This window comes from Lissotriton vulgaris, chromosome 1_1, assembly GCF_964263255.1.
Source record: "Lissotriton vulgaris chromosome 1_1, aLisVul1.2, whole genome shotgun sequence".
Lineage (NCBI taxonomy): Eukaryota > Metazoa > Chordata > Amphibia > Caudata > Salamandridae > Lissotriton > Lissotriton vulgaris.
The window spans coordinates 615,029,910-615,051,968 of NC_141685.1; the positions used below are offsets into that span (position 1 = coordinate 615,029,910).

The 22,059-nt window shown below is 43.4% G+C and overlaps 1 protein-coding gene across 2 annotated transcripts in view; it reads right to left on the reverse strand.

The window, feature by feature from the left end:
• The window catches only part of USP33 (ubiquitin specific peptidase 33), a 325,757-nt gene that overhangs the window by 240,919 nt on the left and 62,779 nt on the right, over positions 1 to 22,059 (reverse strand). For both annotated transcript variants that reach the window (XM_086954140.1, XM_086954147.1), the window contains exons 5-7: positions 14,055 to 14,198; positions 6,613 to 6,715; positions 2,240 to 2,309 (exon numbers count right to left, since the gene is read on the reverse strand). In XM_086954140.1, coding sequence (XP_086810266.1) covers positions 2,240 to 2,309; positions 6,613 to 6,715; positions 14,055 to 14,198 — 317 coding nt within the window. The remainder of the gene's footprint in view (positions 1 to 2,239; positions 2,310 to 6,612; positions 6,716 to 14,054; positions 14,199 to 22,059) is intronic.

The window sequence follows — 22,059 nt, forward strand, 5'->3', positions numbered from 1 at the left end:
AATACATGCAGACTCAGTATCAGGGACGTTTAAAGGAAAAACATTTGAATTAACTTTACTTATTGACATCTACACAACAATGCTTTCAGGCTTCCTGTGTTTTGTCAAAAAAATCCTGTCAACCAGCAGCTAATCTGTGCCGTCTAGCCACAGGTCAGCTGACAGGAGGATTTGAATATGGCTTAGACAGAGTGGCACGAGTGTCCGCAAAGGCCATGTTAAATGGTAATAGTGTCGGAGATGAAGTTGTGTCTGGTTGAGGAATTTCAGTCAATATGTTGCATTAGGCTTCCAGCTTATGCAACTACAAATCAAGCACTTCTGCTGCTCTGCACACTATTACAACCATAGAGGTACTTTCTTCCACCAGGTGGTGAAGCCATCTGTGCTTATGACGAGTCATGTAGTCTAAATATAGCCCTCCAAAAAGTAATTAGGAAAAAGCAGATTGTTAGCCTCCTCGTCCTCAGTGTCATGAGGGACATTGAGTATGCTCTTGACAGCATGCTGTGATCTGAGTCGAAGAGGGCCTCTATCCTCCAAAAGCACTAGAGATAGACTGAAGAAAGGTAGGTATATTCACAAGTTGCACCTTATTAAACTTATAGAACAATATAGGTCTTTGACAGAAACTAACTTCGGGGTTACCACTGATGCTGGCACAGCAGGAACTGGAGGGGAGGTGAAGATCGGCTCCGGTACAGGCTCATGTGCTTTCTTGGGGCCTGAAGATGCTCCAGAGGGAACAGGTAGTGTCTTGAAAATATGCAGTCTGGCCTCCTTGAAGGGGGCTATCTACTGCAGGAACAACGGCACAAAACATTCAGGCTACACCAGGACCAAATGTAGATCTTACTTGGCGTCCAAAGATGACAGACCTTTCGAGTAACACCCTTACAACTTCTCAAGTGGTGGGGATGGGATGATTTTTGCATGGCTTTCATGCACTAATAGTGTATATTTTGACTTCAACTTACCAGAAAACATCTAATGGGAACAGCTTTGTGACAGTGACCAGAAACAGCCCTGGTGCTGCGAGCAGGACCTCTGTTTTGAACTACACGGTTTTTTAAGCTTGGCACTCTACGCTTCACCTCTCCCTCACCGATTACCTTCGAGTTCATGAAGGGGCACTTACTGCAAGACTTCAAATCATGGCCGTAACCCAAGAATCATAGGGACCTACTGTGCGGGTCCATGACCACCATTGATTTCTTGCAATCACTGCACACCTTGAATCCTGCCATGTTCAGGGGAGACATCTTTCACAGCACACAGTCTTAGAAAAAAAGTGTATTTGACAGAAAACTGACAAGATTATTAGCAGAGCTCACGATCTGCTTTCAAGGGGCTGGAAAGAAAAGAACTGACATCAGCGCACATGGAGGATGCTTATAGGATCCTCTGTTTGGTCTCTTGACAAAACTGGATTCAGTATGGCACTTGGTAATTATCTAAAGGTGAGGAATACAAATATCCACCAGAAAAATATATTTTAATTTTAAAAAAAGGATAATTGATAGAAAGAATATGTTGCTTTTACAAGAGAAATCATTTCAGGATAAAACACAGTCAAAATTATTCAGTGTTAAAGAGTATTAATTAATAGAGAAAACATTCTACTTTGAATGTTAAATTTTGAATGGAAAGAGGTCACCCGTTCACTGGTCAGCGCACAAAACATCTACAGTGTGTTCCAAGTTTACAGCATATCTATTGAAATATACAGTTTCGACAAAATGTTCACACCTTAGCCAAACTTTAAATCAGATATGTTCCTCCATAAGGAGACTGTCATCAGGTCACACGTTTTCAGGTGAGATCTGTCCTTACCCAAGCCAATGTAGTAAGGTACTTTAGTTCCATAATATCAACTAAGGTCAGAGACAAATTATGCAATGGTGGCCTTTGAATGCCAATTGAGAATTACTTCTCCCTAGGTTGAACTTTGTTGGGGCTGTGTATGAAGAGAATAGGGTAATTCTATCCCTCATACAATGCTCTTATAAACACATGTATTATTTTTTATTGCCCATAACTGGTCACTGAGAACATCAAAATGCATTGAATGGGAGGCTACATTTTTCATTTTTTAAATGAATATATTATATTTAAAGTTTATGGCATGGTATTTTCATAGTAAGTTCTCAAAAAAGCAGATGTTTGTTGTTCCAGTTAGCTTGCACTGTAAAGATGCTGATACAGCTGATCAAATCAAAGTGAACCCTGCTTTACTTACCAATTAGACAGAGCTTGTAAAGCAGCATTCATGTAACAAGTGTTTCCAATGTTTTTAAGTCCTGTAAGACCTGCAAGGAATGAGGGAACAGAATCAACCTTCTTAACAACTACCCCACAGTACAGACATCGACATAGTAAACCTAATTTATGAAAGTTACAAACCACATATGGTTTTTTTTTAAACATAGTTTTATTATAAGGTTGCATTACAGTACATCACGGGATAAAGCACCATATACATTCTGAACGTATCAGCTTGAGACACAGCTTTCGTAATAATACAGACCATATGTTAAGCCACCGTTTACAACATTTATCCCAATATGACTTTCGTGTATCGTATAGCAGTTCAAATAGTACTGCACCAGCATGCAACCTTACATTAGTTTTAGAAAAACCCAAAAACCAACAACTTCCCCTCCCTCTTCCCCCCCCCCCCTTCTTAGGCTCAGCAAGTAAAATGTGTACATCTCCATACATATTCCAGATCAGCAAAAGCCGAAAAAGCCTCTTTGTTATATACAGGTGTTAATAAAATGACTTACAGCAACCATCCCTTTTCCTTTTGTAGTTTGTGAGGTCCACAGAGTCCCAGTTCTCCTGCAGCAATGCCCATCCCAGGTTCAATCAAATCACATTTTAGGGGCAATACTCGAGTATGTCTATAGCGCCAAGCTCTTGTTACAAACCACATATGTGAAGAGAATTTCAACTACAGCCAAAGAATGCATGTGGTACAAATATATACATATGCCAAAAGGGAAAAAGATTTGGAAATACATCCAAGCACAAAGTGTGCAACCCACGTCAGGCTACTTTACTAGAAACTGCCATGACTTGGATAAGTCAAAAAGGACCATTGGTATAGTATTATGTTTTTATGAATGGCAGAGGCACACAGAAATAACTACTTTGAGAGGCGCCGTTGACATATCTGTAACCAATAATGCCAAACCTCTGAGGTGAATGCAGCTTTCTATTGTTGTATTGTATTGTAATTGCATTTATATAGCACTGACTACCCCTGACGAGGCGTCGAATCGCTTTTTCGGCAAGTAGCACGTTACTCCGGGACCCATAGAAGATTAGTGTTGAATTAGTATAGTGAAACATGCAAGTACATTTTAAGTGGTGGATAGGTCAGTCAGTTATTTGGAATGATAGCAGAAGGATAGAGGAGGAAAAAAAGTTTATATTTATATAGCGCTTGTTACCCCTGATGGGGTGTTGAAGCACGCTACTCCGGAAGCCCATAAAGGCTTGGTGGTGAATTAGTATGGTGAAATATGAAAGTAATCTCAGTGGTGGATATCAGTCAGTTATTTGGAGTGAGAAGGATAGCGGAGGGATGAAAGGTTTGCATTCATATAGCACTTGTTACCCCTGATGGGATGGAATTAGTATGGTGAAATATGAAAGTAATCTCAGTGGTGGATATCAGTCAGTAATTTGGAGTGAGAAGGATAGCGGAGGGATGAAAGGTTTGCATTCATATACCCCTAGTTACCCCTGATGGGGTGTTGAAGAACGCTACTCTGGAAGCCCATAAAGGATTAGTGGTGAATTAGTATAGTTGAATATGGAATTTGAGAAGTGAACATGTTAGTCTGTTAATTTTGATTGAAAGGATAGTGGAGGGATAAAAGAGTGATGGATTTTTTTGTTTAGTTTTTAGGTTTTAGCAGTAGGAGGGGGCTTTTGGATGAGTAGAAAAGAGTTTTGGAGGGGAAGAGTCAGAGGGAAGAGTTTAGAAAGGTTTGTTTTGGGGGATAGATATAGTAGAAAGAGGTGTCATGATACAAGGAGGGGTAGAGTAGGACAGTGTTAAGAAAGGGATCATAGTAGTGGTATGGGGTTTGGGATAAATGAGAGTGGATGTAGAGGATATATTGATAGATGTATAGGCGGAGAAATAGGGTAAAGCATTGGAAATGCTAAATTAGAAGAAAGTGATAAATATATAGATCCATTAGTACCTTAAGTTTGTGGATGGTGTGGGCTGGGTATTGCTAAACGGGACAATGGGCAGCATTTCTGGGCCTGGCCCTGGTCAGTCTCGAACAGGCTCAAACAGGTAGCAGCCCTTGTCCTTTCCGCCCTTAGCCTCGAAGTCCGGGCTGAGACGCCATAACCCTGGCCTTTTATAGCCCAAGAAATCAGGTGACCCCTTCAGCCAATGGGAACCCTAGCCTTAACATATCCAATCACAACACAACATTCATTGAACCAGCCTCCTAACAACCACCGGCTCCAAAGACAACCATCGGCTCCAAAGACAAACATCAGACAAGTGTCATATGTTATTCTTTTATAGGGAATAGTGTCCCGGCCTGCAATGCTAAACTGAAAGGCTACCCTATGCACATTTGTTTTAAATATTCCACTACTTGTGTTCACTACAGTGACCCTTACCAGCTCTAAAGCCCAACATGCAAAAGGTAAAGTGCCTCTTCCCAAACTCCATACGTGTAGATGTGACCAAATGAAAGGGTCACTCAAGTATGAATTTTACAAGTAGAAGAAAACTTAAAAAGCAAGCACTAACAAGCACATTTGATCTGGTGTTGGCTCCTCAACCGAGAGAATCAGGGCCTTATACACAATTTTAGCCACCACAACTGGGAGGACAGTGTGGTGCTTTTTTAGCAGAGCACAACATGGTATTTACCTAGCTGAGAAATCTCTTCAGCAAGGAGTCAAGAGGGTGCCCCAGTGCAGACTAAAGGTTAGTTCAAAAGCCAGCGCAAAAAGGCCAAGGCAATCCTGCTTCAATCTATTAAAGAGGGAGGCATGCAGGTTACAGAGGGAGGCATGCAGGTTACAGGGGGAAACAGGGTCATTTATTGGGCTGCTTAAAGAGAAGCTAAAGGAGCTTGGGAAGATGGCATCTGGTCCGACCTACTGGACGCTGATATAGCTAATGAACAAAGGAAATTCTGGCCACTGGCCAGTTAGATGGGAGGACAGGTAGCCCCGCTGAAACATACATTCTACCCTGTGATTGGGTGGCCCACTTTGGATGTCTTAACTCCACTAATCTTGCCTCTGAGCTTGGCCCTGCTTGCAGGGGCTATGAAGGGGCTAAGCAACAATCCATCCCTACCTCCAGTAGTTTTCACCATGGAGGAAACTGAGCGAGCTGTGGTTGCATTCAAGCGAAGCCCCGGGTCTGAACAAAATCAATCACTTCTGTTGTGTTCAAATTCGAGCCTGGGGTGTGGGTCTCCTATAATAATGTGGTTTCCAATGTCATCGCGAAGGAGGGGGTGATTCCCCCCAATCGTGGATGGAGGCGCAGATTGTGCCATCTTTAAAAAGGGGATTCCAGTTTGCCCTCCAACTATTGCCCTAACAACCTGATTGATAACCTGCAAAAAATGCTCTGCAAGCAGATGCTAGGGAGGTTGTTGGACCCATTGCGGCGCCTGGAACAGAGCCGCAGGGGGGCGCCGGGGCCGGAGCCGCAGGCGATGCCGGTAGCGGAGCCAGCGGCAAGGGAGGCCCCTCAGATGGGACCGAGGGGCTTGAAGGTGCACCGGCGGGAGCTTGAGGCCTGAAAAGGCGGTCCATGGCAGCAAGAAAATCTTGCGCCGGAGTTGCCGACGGACCCGGTTAAGGTGGTTAGGCCGCGGGACTCACCGGCTCCAACAGAGCCGCGTGGGAGGTACCCTCGGCTCCCTCGTCTGCGTCCGGTGACCGACGGGGGGACGTCAGAGCGCGTAAGCGTTATTTCGACTTCTTTTTATGAAGTCTCTTAACCGATTCAGAGTGTGAAGACTTCGACCTCGAGGAGCGATGATGATTGCTCCGCGTTCGGTCCCTCGATCGACCCCTGGATCTCGAAAGGCGTGGCGACGACTGCCGGGCCCCAGAAGCTTACGGCACAGCTCCCATAAGGCCTTCGGAGCCATGGCCAGACAGTCAGAACATGACCGGGAGTCATGGTTGCGCTCCAAACAGTAGAGACAGATGTCAAGGGGGTCGGCCACCGACATCCTATGGCGACAGGCCCCACAGGATTTAAACCCAGGCATCCCTACTTGGCACCAGGAGTCAAAGACTCAAAATAGTGGAGACAGAGACTCTCAAAAAAGTTAGTCAAAAAGTGACTAGGTATGTGCTCTAAATGGACGCGGAAAAAGAAACAACTGACGTCAGCGTGCATGGATGGCGCCTAAGTAGTCTCCTTGGCGTCATCTCGGCACATACGACGCCAGCGACGAAAGCGGAGCCACGCGACGCCACCTTCTGACGCGCAGGGGTACTGCGGATGAAAAACTTTCAGGATCCAGTCTGACGCCTGGGGATATTCTAAGATAAGGAATCTATCACTAACGTGTCTCTTTCAGATGTTTTCAATTGTCCACTTACCTCTTGTACGAAGCTCATCTTCTTCATCCACCTCTGTATCCAGATCATCAAGCACTGCAGCTGGTGGATTTTTTAGGGTTAGGCCAGTAGGCATTTTATAATCCTTAAAGGAAAAAAAACATGGTTTAGACAAAATTTGGATTAATTCTATCAATAAGATTTATTCCCACTTTCGTAGACTCAACCATACCCTCTTGATCATCATCCTAGTCCTGAACTAGTGCAACAGTTTTTACCCAATGAAAAAGTTAAAAAGTCATTCACTTTAAAACCTGTTCTCTGCTCAGCCTTCCAAGTGCTACTCCCACTACCTCTTCAGGTCACTGGTTTGGTTAGAACCTTCAATACAAAACAAGGCAATGTAAAAACTCCTCTTAGTGATCTTCAAATTGTTCTATTAGATCATCATCCCACATTAACCCAGAGAAATCCAAAAAACTCGCCCAACCAAACCTTAACTGCATGTGAATGGCCAAAACTCAAATCTTTTGCCATTCCAAATACATTTACATTTAAATTCTAGTCCTTAGATTTGTGTAGATTGTGTATCCTTTCTGAATACCAACATAGGGTTTGTACACCAGCAGGCAGTATAGGCATTCTTAAGTATCACTTTGTGGAACCTACTTCCAGAAGTGAAGGTTATTTAAAAATTCGAATAGCCAATGCTTTAACAGAATCCAACTCATGTGTGGGCCAGGAAATCTGATAAAAGACATGCTGATGAACAGATAACTGTTGTGAGAGTTTGGCCATTCCAGTGGACTCTCTTTTAATGTTATTTATCATATCCTTCTTCTATTATAAATCCTTCTATTTAAGAGACAAAAATTGACATACTGGAAGAAAACTAATATTTATCATCATAAAAAGTAGGTATATCTGGACAGTTAGTCCCATGGAAGACGTGTTTCTAAAAATTAAACAATAAGCCCTCTTATTGGCAAAGGGTGCTTTTTCATCCCATTGGCCTTTTCAGTACCATGGGCCTGGTACCAGTCCTAAGAGAGCTGATTGGATTGCCGCAAGTTAGAGAATAATGTTGCGGGCTGCCATTAAAAGGCCCTAAAGCTCTCCTCACCCCCTCCCAACAAAAATATAAAGGTGGGGGTGAAAATTATTTTCGCTGGTACCACAGTACTAGCACATACCGCACCCTCCTGAAGTGCTGCCGCTCAAACTTCTTCCCCATGGTACCACAGGACTGTGCAAGCTTCTCCTGATGAGGATGCTTGCACGATCCCACAATACAATGGGGGTGAAGCTTGAGCTGTGGTATCGCTGATGTACAGAGAAAAAATATAAATGAACACAATGTATGGTGTGTTTCCATGGAGGGTTTGGGGTCTTTAGGGATGGCCAGGACATGCAGCGAACCCCCAACTGTACACTGCTCGGAGTGGTTGCTTGAAGATAGATGGGCGCAATGCCTGGTCAGACACCAGGCCCTGCGGCCAAACGCCTGCTGCACACGACTGTAGGACATGCACAGCAGATGGTTGGCTATCTGGTTTGTGGGGATTGGTTTGGGCACAAGCACTTTTTAGAGGCCAGGCCCTGCAGCCAATGCCCCAAAGCGCATGGACAAAAACTGTGTAGGGAGAAGGCTGCACATGACCTAGAGCTGTACACAGTGGAAGAGTTGGCCACCCACAAAGGGTTGGTGCAGTGACCAAACCCACCCCTCCCTTCCAGGGTCCATCTAGACCTTGTTTCACACCACCACCTGCACATGTCCAAAGAGAGTGAGACGGATAGGGTGGAAAGGTTGTACACCTGTGGGTTTACTTGCGGTGTGCTTCTCTCACTAAATACTGCAGGGGTATTGCGCACTGGGTAGTGAAGTGCTGGCTTGCTTTGGGAGCATTTAATGTGTGGGTTTGTGTGCAGGAACTGATAAAAGGTTTGGCATTATTACCAATCTCCAGACTGTAGATAGCTGGTGTTGGTGCTTAGTCAGGAGGGGATGGGTAAATACTTATATTTAAATACTTATATTTTTTTAAGGGGTGAGGTCTACACTACAGCACTCCTGCAGGGAAGGCAGCCACTCCAGAAAAAAACGTGGAATGGGTATTTTGCTAGAACGCCGTACCAAAAAACATTTGTTTTTTAAAAACAATACCTACAGATAGCATGTATAATAGTGGTAATAGGGTGGCTCTGACAGGAGCCAATGTGTTAGGCTAGAGAGGAGAGGCATTCTAGGTAGTTATGCTAATATGATCTTCCCTTATATTGGGGGAAAAACCTTAGAAATTTGTTGAAAAAACAAACTAAGATTACAATCTTTATGTGATTCCCTTAACTCTTACTTTATCGAGAAGATTGCCGGCATTAAGGCTAGCATTACCACCCTCGGCTCTCTTTATGACCCCCCCTCAGTTGTAAAAACCCCTCCGTCATTGATCAAATCCCCCTTATCTCTAAGGACGAGTTTTTTAAGCTCCTAAAAACTTTTAGATCAGGCTCCCCTTTGGACTGCTGCCCCCCTCACTTCTTGCAGGCAGCCTTCCTCGCCTGTCCCGACCCGGCCCTCTCTTTTCTCAATAACTCTCTCAAACTAGGCACTGTCCCTGACATCTTCAAAACTGTTGAAATTGTCACAATATTGAAGAAATCCAATGCCGAGCCGGTGATCCTTGGTAACTACCGTCCCATCTCCCTCCACCCCTATCTGGGCAAAATCCTGGAGGCCCATGCCACTAACTGCCTCAGCTCCTTTATTGAACAGTCCCACTTCCTTGACCCACACCAGGCAGGTTTCAGACCTGCACACTCCACGGAGTCAGTTATACTGACAGTTATGGATGAGCTTAGGAGGGGGACTGATAAAGGCCTCACCCAGGCCCTGGTGCTCCTGGATCTGTCTGCTGCTTTCGACACGGTTGATCATGGTCTCCTGATCAACTGTGTCGGCTGTGCTGGGATTCAGGGTCTGGCCCTGCAATGGATCTCATCCTTCCTCAGCAACCGATCTCAGGCAGTACGTATTGCCAACTTCTCTGCCCAGAAAATCAAGATGAACTGTGGAGTTCCCCAGGGTTCCTCCCTCTCGCCCCTTCTTTTTAATTTATATCTACTTCCTTTAATTTGGTCCCTGCGCACTAAAATGGTTGAAACCTTCAACTACGCAGATGACCTCCAGTTGGTTTTCAACATTGATTCCGGACTTCCTCAGTGCTCAACTTCAAAACCATCATGAGCTTCATCAGCGAATGGATGTATACTAACCAACTGAAGTTGCACCCTGATAAAACCGAGTTGATCCTCACGGGAGGCACTGCCAACCCATGGAACACCAACTTTTGGCCCCCGTGCCCTGGTTAGTCCCCCACGCCCAGCTGACTCTGTCAAGAGCTTAGTTATTATCATCAGCAGCGATTGGTCCATGAAAGCTCAAATCAGCTTGGTTGTTTCAGCTTGTTTTTACCATCTTCGCAGAATCCAAAAGATCAGCCGATTCTTGACCACTGAGGCCCTGACTCTGGTCACTCTGGCCCTGGTAATCTCTCGAATCGACTATGCCAACTCTTTGTATGTTGGCATTCCAGCTTGCCAATTACGTCGCCTGCAGCTGGTTCAAAACCAAGCGGGCAGGCTAATCTATCGCCAACCCAAACACCATCATGTTAGCCCCCTAATGAAGTCTTCATTGGCTCCCCGTGGCCAAGCGCTGTAAATTCAAGATGGGTTGCATTCTTTTTAAAGCTCTTGTTGGTGTTGGCCCAGTCTTTGTCTCATCAAAGATTCAGCGCTACACCCCCTCCCGGGAGCGGCGCTCCTCTCACCTGAACCTACCGTCCACTCCTGCTTTTAAACGCAAGAAGCACGGGGGTCTTAGATTTCGGTCCTGGCCCCACAGTTCTGGAACTCTCTCCCCATGGAACTGAGGTCTATGTCCTCTTGTACCCAGTTTAGAAAACTCCTTAAGACCCTGCTGTTTTCTCAGGCTTACGCATAAGTCAATGTTTTTCCCTGTTGATGCCGCCTCCCTGTTCCTCAGCGCCATGAAACCCGCTTGGTGAATGTGCGCTTAACAAGCTCCTTTAACATAACATAAAGTGATGTAATAGTTATGAGTTGAAATGAGATCAAACTAATGTTCAAAAGTAAAAGTAAACACTGCAATTCGCCAGCTACGGTTCAGAGAGCTAACTACAACTTGGGCACCCACCACACACTACTTATGACCTTACATATTATATCATAAATGTCATCACTGAGGATATTAATGTGTGGGATGTCATGGCCGCTGTCACATGTACATTGAATGGACCAGGTCGATCCAAGGAGGGAGCTGTGTAGAGAGCTAGAGGAAAGGCTAAAGGCAGTTATTACTGTCCCCAGCTCCACCCCAATATAAACTGGAGGTGGGAGAGAAGGCAAGACGTTCAGCCCAGCTCTAAAACCCCTGCTAACACAGCAACAGAAGAAATTAACCAGGAAGTGCAGACTGGAAATGAGGGAGTAATATTTTCCTTATTTCCTTCCAATCTCCATTTACTGGTTCCCTTTATACAGCTCTATCTTAGAATGATTACCAATTCAATAAAAGCCTTCCTTTGCACCAGCACAGAGCCAGATGCTTTTTGGGGGGGTTTTTTATACTAAGAAAAAATCCAACCAACGTCTAGCTTCTTACTGGGGTTAAGACATGAGTCTCAGTGTACCAGCAAAGAGCAAGATGGTGTCTGGACTTTTTTTCTTAGGATAAAATTAAGTCCAGACAGTGTCTGACTCCTTGCAGGGGCACAGACACATGCTCCATCCTCTCACAATACAAATGGAGGTATCAAGATGCGAGATGTCTTTCAAAGTCTAAGAAAACAGTCATTTCCTATTTTTATTCTTTATTGCTACATGTGGGCAAAACAGATGTGAAATCCTGGGTGATGCCAAAAAACTGTAGACTGCTAAAATAAAAAACAAATTCATTTTTCAGCAAGGGGTCATTTTGTGTACAGGTTCAAGGATTTCCTAAGAAAAAGAAAAAATTAAGATAAAAGAAAAAGAGTGACTACAAAGTAAAATGGTAATGGGTAACAAGGTGTTCACTTGTAACTTTCTGAACATGAGGCCAACCCACAAAAATAATACATCATTATGTTCAACAGATTCTTTAAGTCGGCGGCAAGTATACAGTCTACGATACCCAGAGCAACAACCAAGCTGTTTTTGTTGTTGTTGTATTTTTTACTCTGTACTTGACATGCATCGTGTGATAATAAAAACTCAAATAAATACAAAAAGGGAATGTATAAAAAAGTATATGGTATTGGGTTCTGCTATGTTTCCTTTAGGAAGAATCGTACAGGGAATGTTCCAGGTGGATAGATTCCTCACAGTAAGACTGTCAGGTTACAATGTTGATGAGGTATAGTGCACCTGGCTGCTAGAGAGGACACTTGTTTCACAGTGGTTGGGCTGCTGCTGGCAAAGTTAAGTCTAACTTTTCTAAGCTTGTGAAGGTCATTAAATTGTTTGACAATGCTGCCAACACTGATGATAGCAGCATCTGGAATTGGTGATGGGTGGGGACGGTAGGTGGGTGGGTGGAAAAGAGTGACTCTGAAGAAGGAGAAATGAAAAATTGAGGTGTTTAAGAAGAGAGTAGAACTGTACAGAGGCCACTCTGTTTTAAAGACTATGTAAGTTGACTTCACTCCTGTATCTTGTATGAGTTAATCATATTGTCAGTATCCTTCAATTATTATTTTACTTTTTTTTCTCATTGAGGTTGTACTTATTTGTTTTGAGTTTTCATTTAGTTTTTGTACTTCACATATTTATTTATTTTGTTTGGAGGGAGGTGTGTAGTTCTGGATTCTGTCATGTTGCTTTTAAGACTGCCACAGGAGGGGGAGGAGCCGCGCCAGCGACAAAGATGGCCGCTTGAGTCTCGGCTCCGCCGGCCGCCACATTCTGACCAGCCATCCGGCATATTATCCTGAACCCCGTCCCTACCATCGGGTGGGGGACCAGCACCTGAGTCACTAGGTGAAATTCTGGTTCATTTGGGCGCTTTGGCGACAGACTATCGTCGTCCGAAACTTTGAGGCCTACGGATGTGGAAGCCGGGACCCCAAGTTTGGAGGGGTCCGTAGTGGAGTGCGACAACATCGGCCTCTGGGACCGGAAGTGATCGGTCGGATCCCGGTTCATCGCGAGAGAGTCGCAGCCGGGGTGTCCTGAGTCCACCTATCTTGGTCTAAGGTCGCATTGCGGAGGGAGCTGCCAGGACCCGGTTGGTGGTGGCAATGGCGTCGAGAGGAGACCCGGAGAACCCCCAGTCGAAGTCGGCGAAGAATACTCGTCAGATTCAGACCAACAAAATAGACAAGTATGGCCTCTCCAAGGGGTGCCCGGCTGATGTGAAACGTAACCCCGACTAGTAGTCGGGATGGTGATTCGGTCGTTGAGGACCCTACAATGAAAGATTTAATGGCAGCGATCACCGGGGTCCAATCATCCTTGGGCAAGATGGACACTAAACTGGACTCTGTGTCAATCGAAGTGGGCCTCATAAGAGCTGACCTGACTAAAACGGCGGAGAAAGTCAAGGGCTTGGAAATTAAGACGACGAGTCTCATCGAGGATGTCTCGGAGCTGCAGAAAGAGGTGCGAGACCTTAAGGCGGCCCAGACTCAATTCGATCGAAAGCTCGATGAATATGAAGGACGGGCGCGCCTCAATAACGTCCATATCCTGGGAGTGCCGGAGATGTCGGAGGGGTTGACTCCGGACCTCTTTGTCGAGGAACTCGTCCTGCAACATCTCAAGCCTAAGGGCCTCAGTAACCTTTTTACGGTGGAGAGGGCCCATAGAGTTCCCGGTGGTCGCCCGAAGACGGGGGCACCACCTCGCCCCATAATAGCCCGGGTCCTGAACTTTCGGGACCAAGACGCTATCCTGCAAACGGCAAGATCCACAGGTCCGCTGGCCTATGGGACTAGTCTGAAAATCTTCAATCAACTTCTCTTGAGATCCTTATTTGTGGGAAGTTTTCCTCTGAACATCATTAACACTTGTGAAATATAGAAATTTGATAATTAAGTATTTGTACATAAACCTTGGTGTGGGTCTATTTTTTGTGATAAAGAAAAGATTAAATCAGCTATATGTTTTGACTTTATTTCAACACCAAACTATAATTTGCTTCTTTTAAAAAAAGACAATCGAATGCCGCCCGCACATAGACATAATAAGAATGTTTTAGGAGAGGCGTTCTCTATGACTCAGCACCATGTTCACTCAAGCTCCAAAAACTCAGGCCTGGGTAGGAATACTCAGTTTTTATACTATTGGTGAAGCGTCAGGGTGGAGAAAGGATTGAGTCCTAATAATTGCCCATTTGTACTACAATAGCTAAAGATAGCTGTACGACTAAAACATATTAGCTGAAAAGTTTCAAACCTTTAACAGGGAATAATATAACATACCTGTACATACACTTCCTTCAGTTGATTAGGTTTCATAGCTTCAGATGGCGATCCGAGTTTTCTTTCTAAAAACACTTCTTTGCTGCATGCATAACACCATACTCGCAAGGTAGTAAGATTCACAGTTAGACAGTGTTTTGTGTCCTTCAAAAAGAAATTGAATGTTATCAATGGAAAAGACATTTATTCGAATTAAAAAAAAAAGACTGCAACATAGAGCTTGTTTGTTAACACTGAATACTCTGGAAACGATCTTAGGCAAGGTTTACCTTAAGGTAGCAAGAAAACAGTTACTTGTTTATTGGGAAAGAATTGCTGAGGGAACAAACTACAAAGAGAATAAACGAGGGCAATAGCAAAACAACAAACTATGCAGATTGTTTTGATTTTATTTTAACTGTCTTTGGTTTGAGCTGTATGAATAATAAAGCAGTAGAGGTTATGTTCATTAAACTAGAAGGAACACCGCTCAAAGTTTTTTTTAATAATTAATTTTGACTTTTTTCCCCTTATGACAATCACCATGCTCCCATTTTTATGAACACCAAATATAAAAAGATGTTGTAAATCTTTAAAGTCGATTTTACTGCCAAAGCAACAGCATAACATGTTTGTAGATTCATTAGAACAGTTTCCAAGCATCATTTAAAAAATAAACATAGTGACCAAGATGCCCCAAACTCTACAATGTACCTGCTCAGAAAGCTTTATTTTATTTTTTTAATTGCTAAAGAGTGTAATTACCCATCGGGTGCCTTGGCACGAGAGGGATAAAGGTACTCAATTTACAAAAGGAACAAATGTTATTTAGTCATTTGTGAAATTCAAGAGATTGGTTTCTTCTAAAATTACTTACAGGGGTCTTTTAAGCATGTCAAGTTAAAACAAACAAAACACCCGAACCTGTGTGCGCAGAAACATGGAGCTAAAGATACAGGGCAACCGCAGAGGCAGTCAGTAAACTGAGGACAAGTGAGAGAAGATGTTAGTGTTCCAACTGAGACCCAAGATGAGACGGGCCGCCACATTCTGTATAAACTGCAATTTATGAAAAGAAAGGCAGGAAGTCATACGACGAGGGAATTGCAATAGTGCAACCTAGTGATGTTAAAAGACTGAATAAGCGTTTTCTTACAAAAGCTAGACAGTTCGAGAACATTCTTTCTAAAGATTTTACCGCCCACCTTTTGGCCTTTCTGCCTTTGTGCTTAAACAGGCAGTTTTCGGTATGATAACATTAATAAAGTGCCCTCCACTGACGAAATAACGGGGGATCAGGGTTCAACCATACTCTTGCTATGTAATTTCTAGCAAGAACCATAGCCACAAACCAGGAGTAGCTAGTCGTCGGATTTGAGACTGTCAGACGATCTAGTTCCAATAAAATTACCTGTGGTGTCACCTACGTTTGTGTCCTATGATGGTGGATAGGAACTCCCCAATCTTTACCCACTACGTCGTCAAAGCAGCACAGTTGGTAAACATATCAAGTTCATCCGCCTCATTTTCACCACATCTTGGAAAGTTAGAATTGAGGCGTTAGCACCATCTATACAATTTAAATTGTTTTTAAAATGATTAACTTTTGACCTGGCAGATAGCAAAACGTAATACCCCGTTGTTAACGACTCCTGAAAATAGACTGCCCCTGTTATTATTGATTTTACCTGCCCATTTTACTGACAGTAACTCAACATAATTAAGGCTCCCTGTTTTCCGTTTTTACTGATATTTAAAGATAAATATAGACAGAAAACCATTTATTTTCTTGTCTGTATGTATTATTATATGTGGATAAAAACGGAAATGTGGTGCTTTTTTGAGTGATTCTAAATACACTTTGCCATGACTGCCAGGCCAATAACTTTGTGAATTGATAGGTGAGGAGGTTAAAAAAGAAAGGAATTTAAGTAAAGAGGCTTAAACAGCAGTAGCTATGCACAAGGCTGATACTGAAATGTACATATCTTCATATAAGTGCATTGATTTATCTTCTGCGGGGGTTCATATCACTGAAACCTGGAAGTCATGCAAGCAAGACTGCATATTTATTGGTTAGATAAATGTGGAACTATACCAGTTTCAGTTTTATTTATTTTTAACAAAACCCATAATAAATATGGATAAATACAGATAAAGTTGACAAATAATAAATATGGATAAATGCAGACGGAAATGTCCAAAAAATAAATATCATAAAACCAGAAGCCCTAAACATAATCTACCTCTTATTCAGAGAGCTGTTGATATAACTTCCCAACAGTAAATCCCTTCATTGATCTCATTAAGTCTACTATATGAATTTCTGCCACATTAATCTCATTTGCATTGATCGAGTCCAAAAAGTGTCCGATTGGAAGATACTTAAAAAAATCTTGTTTCCCCAACATTTCTTGGAGAAATTTGAAAGAGCGTACGCTACCATCTATGAAAGTAAAGCCAATATTATGTAATACCGGCTTCATCCCACTTCTTACAGTACATGTCATGAAATATTGATGGAAATAGAGGGGAGCCCCATAGGCAGTATAGCGATTACATTTAGCAATTTGCATCAGAAAAGCTATTTTCTTTCATACCTTTACAGCCACCACTATGGCCTTAAATTTTACTTCTTATAGTAGCTCTGCTCTATAAATTTCAATAACAAAAGAGGAGCATTTTTGCCCTAGCTATATTCATGGAATGAAGGAAAACTATTCAACTTATGATCCTGAATGTTGGGGCCCGTAACCAGATAGTCAATGTGTTGCAGCATAGACCAAAATAATAACATTTAAAATTAGGAAGAGCTAAGCCACTTCTGGCAAGCGGAAGCCGAAATAGCTTGAGAGCTCTTCTTGCCCGCTTATATCCCCAGATAAAGCTGTTGCAGATTGAGTCCAGCTTCTGAAACCACTTAAGACCCTCTTCCAGTGGTAGAGCCCTAAATTGATATAGCATTCTAGGCAGTATAGACATCTTAATGTTACATCGCCCAATAAGCGTGAGCTTAAGATTGTTCCATCGCTTCAAATTCCTTGCAATCTGATCTAACATCGGATTGTAATTCAGAAAAACAATTTACTCTATACTAGGCGATATCTTGATTCCTAAGTAAGTTTCAACTGTAATCTGTCTATCATTTGTCAGTTCTATCCTATTACAAATTACATGTATTTTACCACACTTCAGCCAATATCCAGATAACACCACAAAGGGTGTTGCTTCCTTCTCAATCTCTCTAAAGTCTATACCCGAGTTGGTAGCTAATACTGCATATCCTCCATTTATACCAGAACTCTTTTCTTTTTTTTTTTAATTTAAACATTATTTATGGTTTTACAAACCAAATAATACAAAATTTTGGGAGTCATTACGGTGGCTGAGAGACCGCCACAGACAGGGTTTTGGTGGCGGTCTCCCCGCCATCAAAAGGTCATTCCCCACCCGCCACATTAGGATGGCAAGTAGCTCTATGCCAGCTGGAAACTCCGACGCCGTGCATCCGATGGGCTCCTTGAGCCCGCCGGTGTGAGAGAGGGCCTCCCAATCACTAAAATGGTAGCGATGCCTAGCAGGCACAGCCGTAGGGATTACGATGTCCCTTTCCGCCTGCCTGTTTATGGTGGTTACCCGCAATGAACCAGCAGCAGAAAGGGACTTTGGGGGCCCGTATCGGGCCTTCTTGCTCCCTGGACCCTAAACACAGACCCTGGGAGGCACCTATGGTGCTCCCCACATACCTCTGCACCATGTGGCAGGCACTGCATGGTGCCTGCCACATAGTGCAGGGAAATGTAAATTTTCCCTTTTTTGCATTGTGGCTAGTGCTGCAGTCAGCAGCACCCTCCAAAATGCACAACATAGGCAATGTGACCGCCTCGCTGGCAGTCGCATTGTAATTTGTGCTGTGGGACTGCCACCTTGTAGGCAGGCGGTCCCAAATACGATACGATGGCGGACGGACAGAAGTCCGTCCATCATTATAATGACCCACATAGTGCCCAACTTATAGCTATAAAGTATAACTGTCCATGGATAGAGCCCTGTAGGGAACAAAGTCATTGGCAATATCAAAAGGTACAGCATTCAAGGCATTGCATTGGAAGGAGGAGCAAGCACAGGAATTACAACAACATTAAAAAGCGGAGCATTCAAAAGGTACATAGCTGTATGGACAGTGAGTGGCAACCATATGCTAGGAGCCTAGTCCTGGGAGTCGGTTTCAATAGTCAGTCCCGGAAAGATTGCCAAATATCTTTCGTCCATGAGGTAGGCAGTTGTAGCATGGCAAACACTTCACTAGTGGAGTCACAACAGATCAAACTACTAATCCAGGCATTAACAGTAGGACGAACTCCACTGCCGCAATGCAACGCAATCTCACATTTGGCTAGCAGGATAGCAATTGCAGTGTATCTGTGGATAGATTTGGGGACATCTGCCTCGTGACCCAAGAGTGCTATAAGGGGGTCAGGATGGAGCTCAACATTTGTCAACAAGGAGGGGCGCTCAAATATCTCACCTCAGAAAGCCCTTTTATGAGGGCAAGTCCATGTAAGATGGACAAAAAAATAAGCCTCGGGCACACTGCACTTGGGGCAGTTGGAGGATTTGGTGGGATCTATTTTAGCAAGCGTGCTCGGGGTAATGTATACCTTATGTAGGAATTTAAATTTGAGCATGTTATGTCGGTGGTTGGGGGAGACTAGTTGAATTTTCATGCATCAGTAATACCACTCTTTGTCAGTCAGGACACGGCCTAGGTCAGTCCCCCATTGTTCCCTGACCCAGAGGTCTTCAAACCTTTTTGCTCTGAGCCCCCCTAAGGAAAATGTTTTGAAGTCGGGCCCCCCTCCTAAACTTTATGGCAATACTTGAAGGAGAGGGAGTGGTATGGCTGAGCGTAGGGGGCTAGGAGTATGAGATCATTTCAAGGGTACTGTAGCTTAAATTCTGCACAAAATATGAGCAGTATAAAAAAGCAAATATGTCACACAAAAAATAAATTGACCAAAAAACTCAGCCTCGCATAATTTGGGTGTTTTGAGCCCCTCATTCTCCTGGACCCTAATGCAGATGTACCTGCGGGACTGATGATAGCTGTAGCCTGAGTAGTAGGCTGCCTCTCTGCATCTGCCTTTCCTTACCATGCCTGGCCATCCTCTCAGCCCTGACACAGACTCTCTGATACTTTCAGACAAATATGAGCCCCCACATGTTTCCCACACTTTGCATCAACGGTTACTTCATCTCTAATGCTATCAGGGCCCCATGCCTCTTTTGCAGAGTGAGACAGTCATGATTCTGATACAGTGAGCCCCTTAACCCCCTGGCATCCAGTGCCACTCTACCTGCGTCCCTAATGATAGCTACAGCCTTGTGAAACAGAGCGTGTCATTGGCACTTTGTTAAAAACATGGGCCTCGATATTGCGCCATACCTCTTCTGTCATCTGGGGCCTAATGCAAACGAGGAAGGATAGTAAAACAACCATAATTGGGGTTAGTTGGCCTCTCACACCACTGGGCCTCAGTGCCATTGCCCTGGCAGCACCAATGATACTTACAGCCCTAGGAAACAGGCTTCGTCCTCAGCCTACTACGCAGAGATATTACTCCTAGAACTGAGGCTCAGGGTAGACTGTCTGTCCTCTTGTGTAATAAAAAAAAAGGGAACCAAGTCCCACATCTTCCCCTGCTAGTGCTTGGGCTCTGTTCCCTTTGTAACAATGGTGGCCTGGGCCCCAATACTAGCAAGGAAAATGGTGCTCGACTCACTCTTTTCTACAGTCATAATTGAAGTGTAGTGGCCCCCTCACAGTCTTGGTCCCAGTGCCACTTCACCTGCTATATTAATGGTAGTGTTGGTCCTTTCATTAAAAAATAGCCCCCATATGTTTCCCATATGTCCATTTGTAGATGGAAAAATTATCTCATAGATAGCACCCCTCCTATGGTCCATATCTTTGATGGTATCCATCCATGGATCTTGCTCTATTCCTCTTTCTCCTGGGCCGTCACTCTGAAGCCGCAGAGGTCTGGATGATGAGGGCTATGCTTCTGAATGCGACCCTGTAGGCTGCCCTTCAACTTACCAGAAAGGATATCTGCATGTGGAAGTGGGCAGGATTTGTGGGGACCGATGTGCCTATTTTTTTTTTATTCACAAAACCAGTTCCCATACTTTTTGTTAAACATAAAAGAAACCGCCATCCCCGAAAGGTTAATGTGCACCTTGCAGTGCCTGTGGGTGAAAGTGAAAAGGGTGGGGGTGGGGTACTCAAGTGTTGAGAGGGCGGAACTGAGCTAAAGAAAAAAATAGACCTTCTCACCAAGGGGCCTGCTACCACAAAGCAATGTAAATGTGTGCAAATGGTTAATCACCAAATGTAAGGGCTGCTTACTACCCAGTATAAGCTTTAATTGACGGAGTCACTGGAAGTTTCATTATGACACGTGCCATAAGAGCATTGAGTTCTATAAAGTCTGCTTTTAATGGATACTTATAAAAATGCTTGCAAAATATATAAAGTGCTTATTTTGTCTTAACATTAAACCCAAAGCCATTGGAATTATGCGATTTTGTTGCTTTTTCCACATAATTATGGATCTTCCACATATGCCACATAATCTATCAGCTGGTGCCTAAACTGCAGATTTTAGAAAAAAAATGTCTAGCTCAAATGGATCAAAAGTTACTAAAACGTGACGACATCTGGTCCCACGCAATGGAAGGCCCTTGACAGAGGTTACATTGTCACCTTTCTTTTACTTATTTCTGTATTTGGTTGCTAAACTGGTACTAATGAGGTTAAATATTTTTCCAAACAGTATTACCATGTGTAAAAAGTTATGAATAATGCTGTAAAAAAGATGCCACATTATCCCACATAATTTGCCTTTTCTTCTTGCATAATTTTGTCAACCCTAATTCGAGTGGCTCTGACTAATCAATTCTGCAGCAGCATATCATTTAACAGCAACTTCTGAAAAAAGGGCTCAATATAAAGAGCAAACAAGAGTGGAGAACATGGGCTCCACTGTCGCGTACCTCAGGATATTATGTCAATAGATTCCTGCCCCATTAGCTGCAGACGGTCTCTAGAGTTCGCATTGAGCATGGGTCCTCAGAAACCTATTCCTGGGGACAGCAAAGTTTGCTCTTTGGTGTGATCGAGGGCCACACTAACACAAGATGAGTAGTGGTGGTGTCAGGGGTCGGTGCGTAAAGTGGGTGTAGGGGACGCAAAGCATGTACATCGAGTGGCTGAACTGAATTTCACAATGTGGAAGCCGAAAATATAAAATGAATACCAGCTTCCTTACTTGACCAAATCGTGTGATCCTGGGCAATTATTTTATTTCAATTCCTCTATTTTTAAGCATGTTATTATTACATATAAGAGGACATCACAATATAAGACTTAAGTATGTGTGCTACGCAAAACCTTCTCCTGTGTTGGATTTAATCACTAATGGCATTGTTGAGAGTGGGGGGTGGGAGCATGAGCGTTTCTAAATTAATGTTTAAAACAATCACTTAAAAAAAACTTCTGAGTGCACTGCTATAATCTGATTTACAAAGGTTCTGCAGGCTAATGAAATACACATTTTGAAGAGTATCATATTTTTACAGGTTGAAAGTCTTTAAAAATAAAGATGTTCCTAAAGTTAAGGGGTGCAGTGCACCCTCGTTACTTCCTTTATTTAACTGCAAATAACTTTTAAATAAATGCTGCTATTTATTAAACATTTTTTTAATGTTAGTGCTAGGTCGAGTAAACAGCAGCTCAGTGCTGATGTTGCCCAGGGGGCCGCATGTAAAGGTCAGGAGGGCCGCATTCGGCCCCCAGGTGGTATCACTCGCATAGAGCATCTGTATAAATTTGACAACCTAGAGGCAAAACCCATTTCAGGCAGAACTCCCCATAAATAGTCCAAAAGACCAGAAGGATCACAGCAAGCAACACACCTTGAGCTTCTGTAGTATCGAACAGTGCAATGAAATGGTTAATAGGATT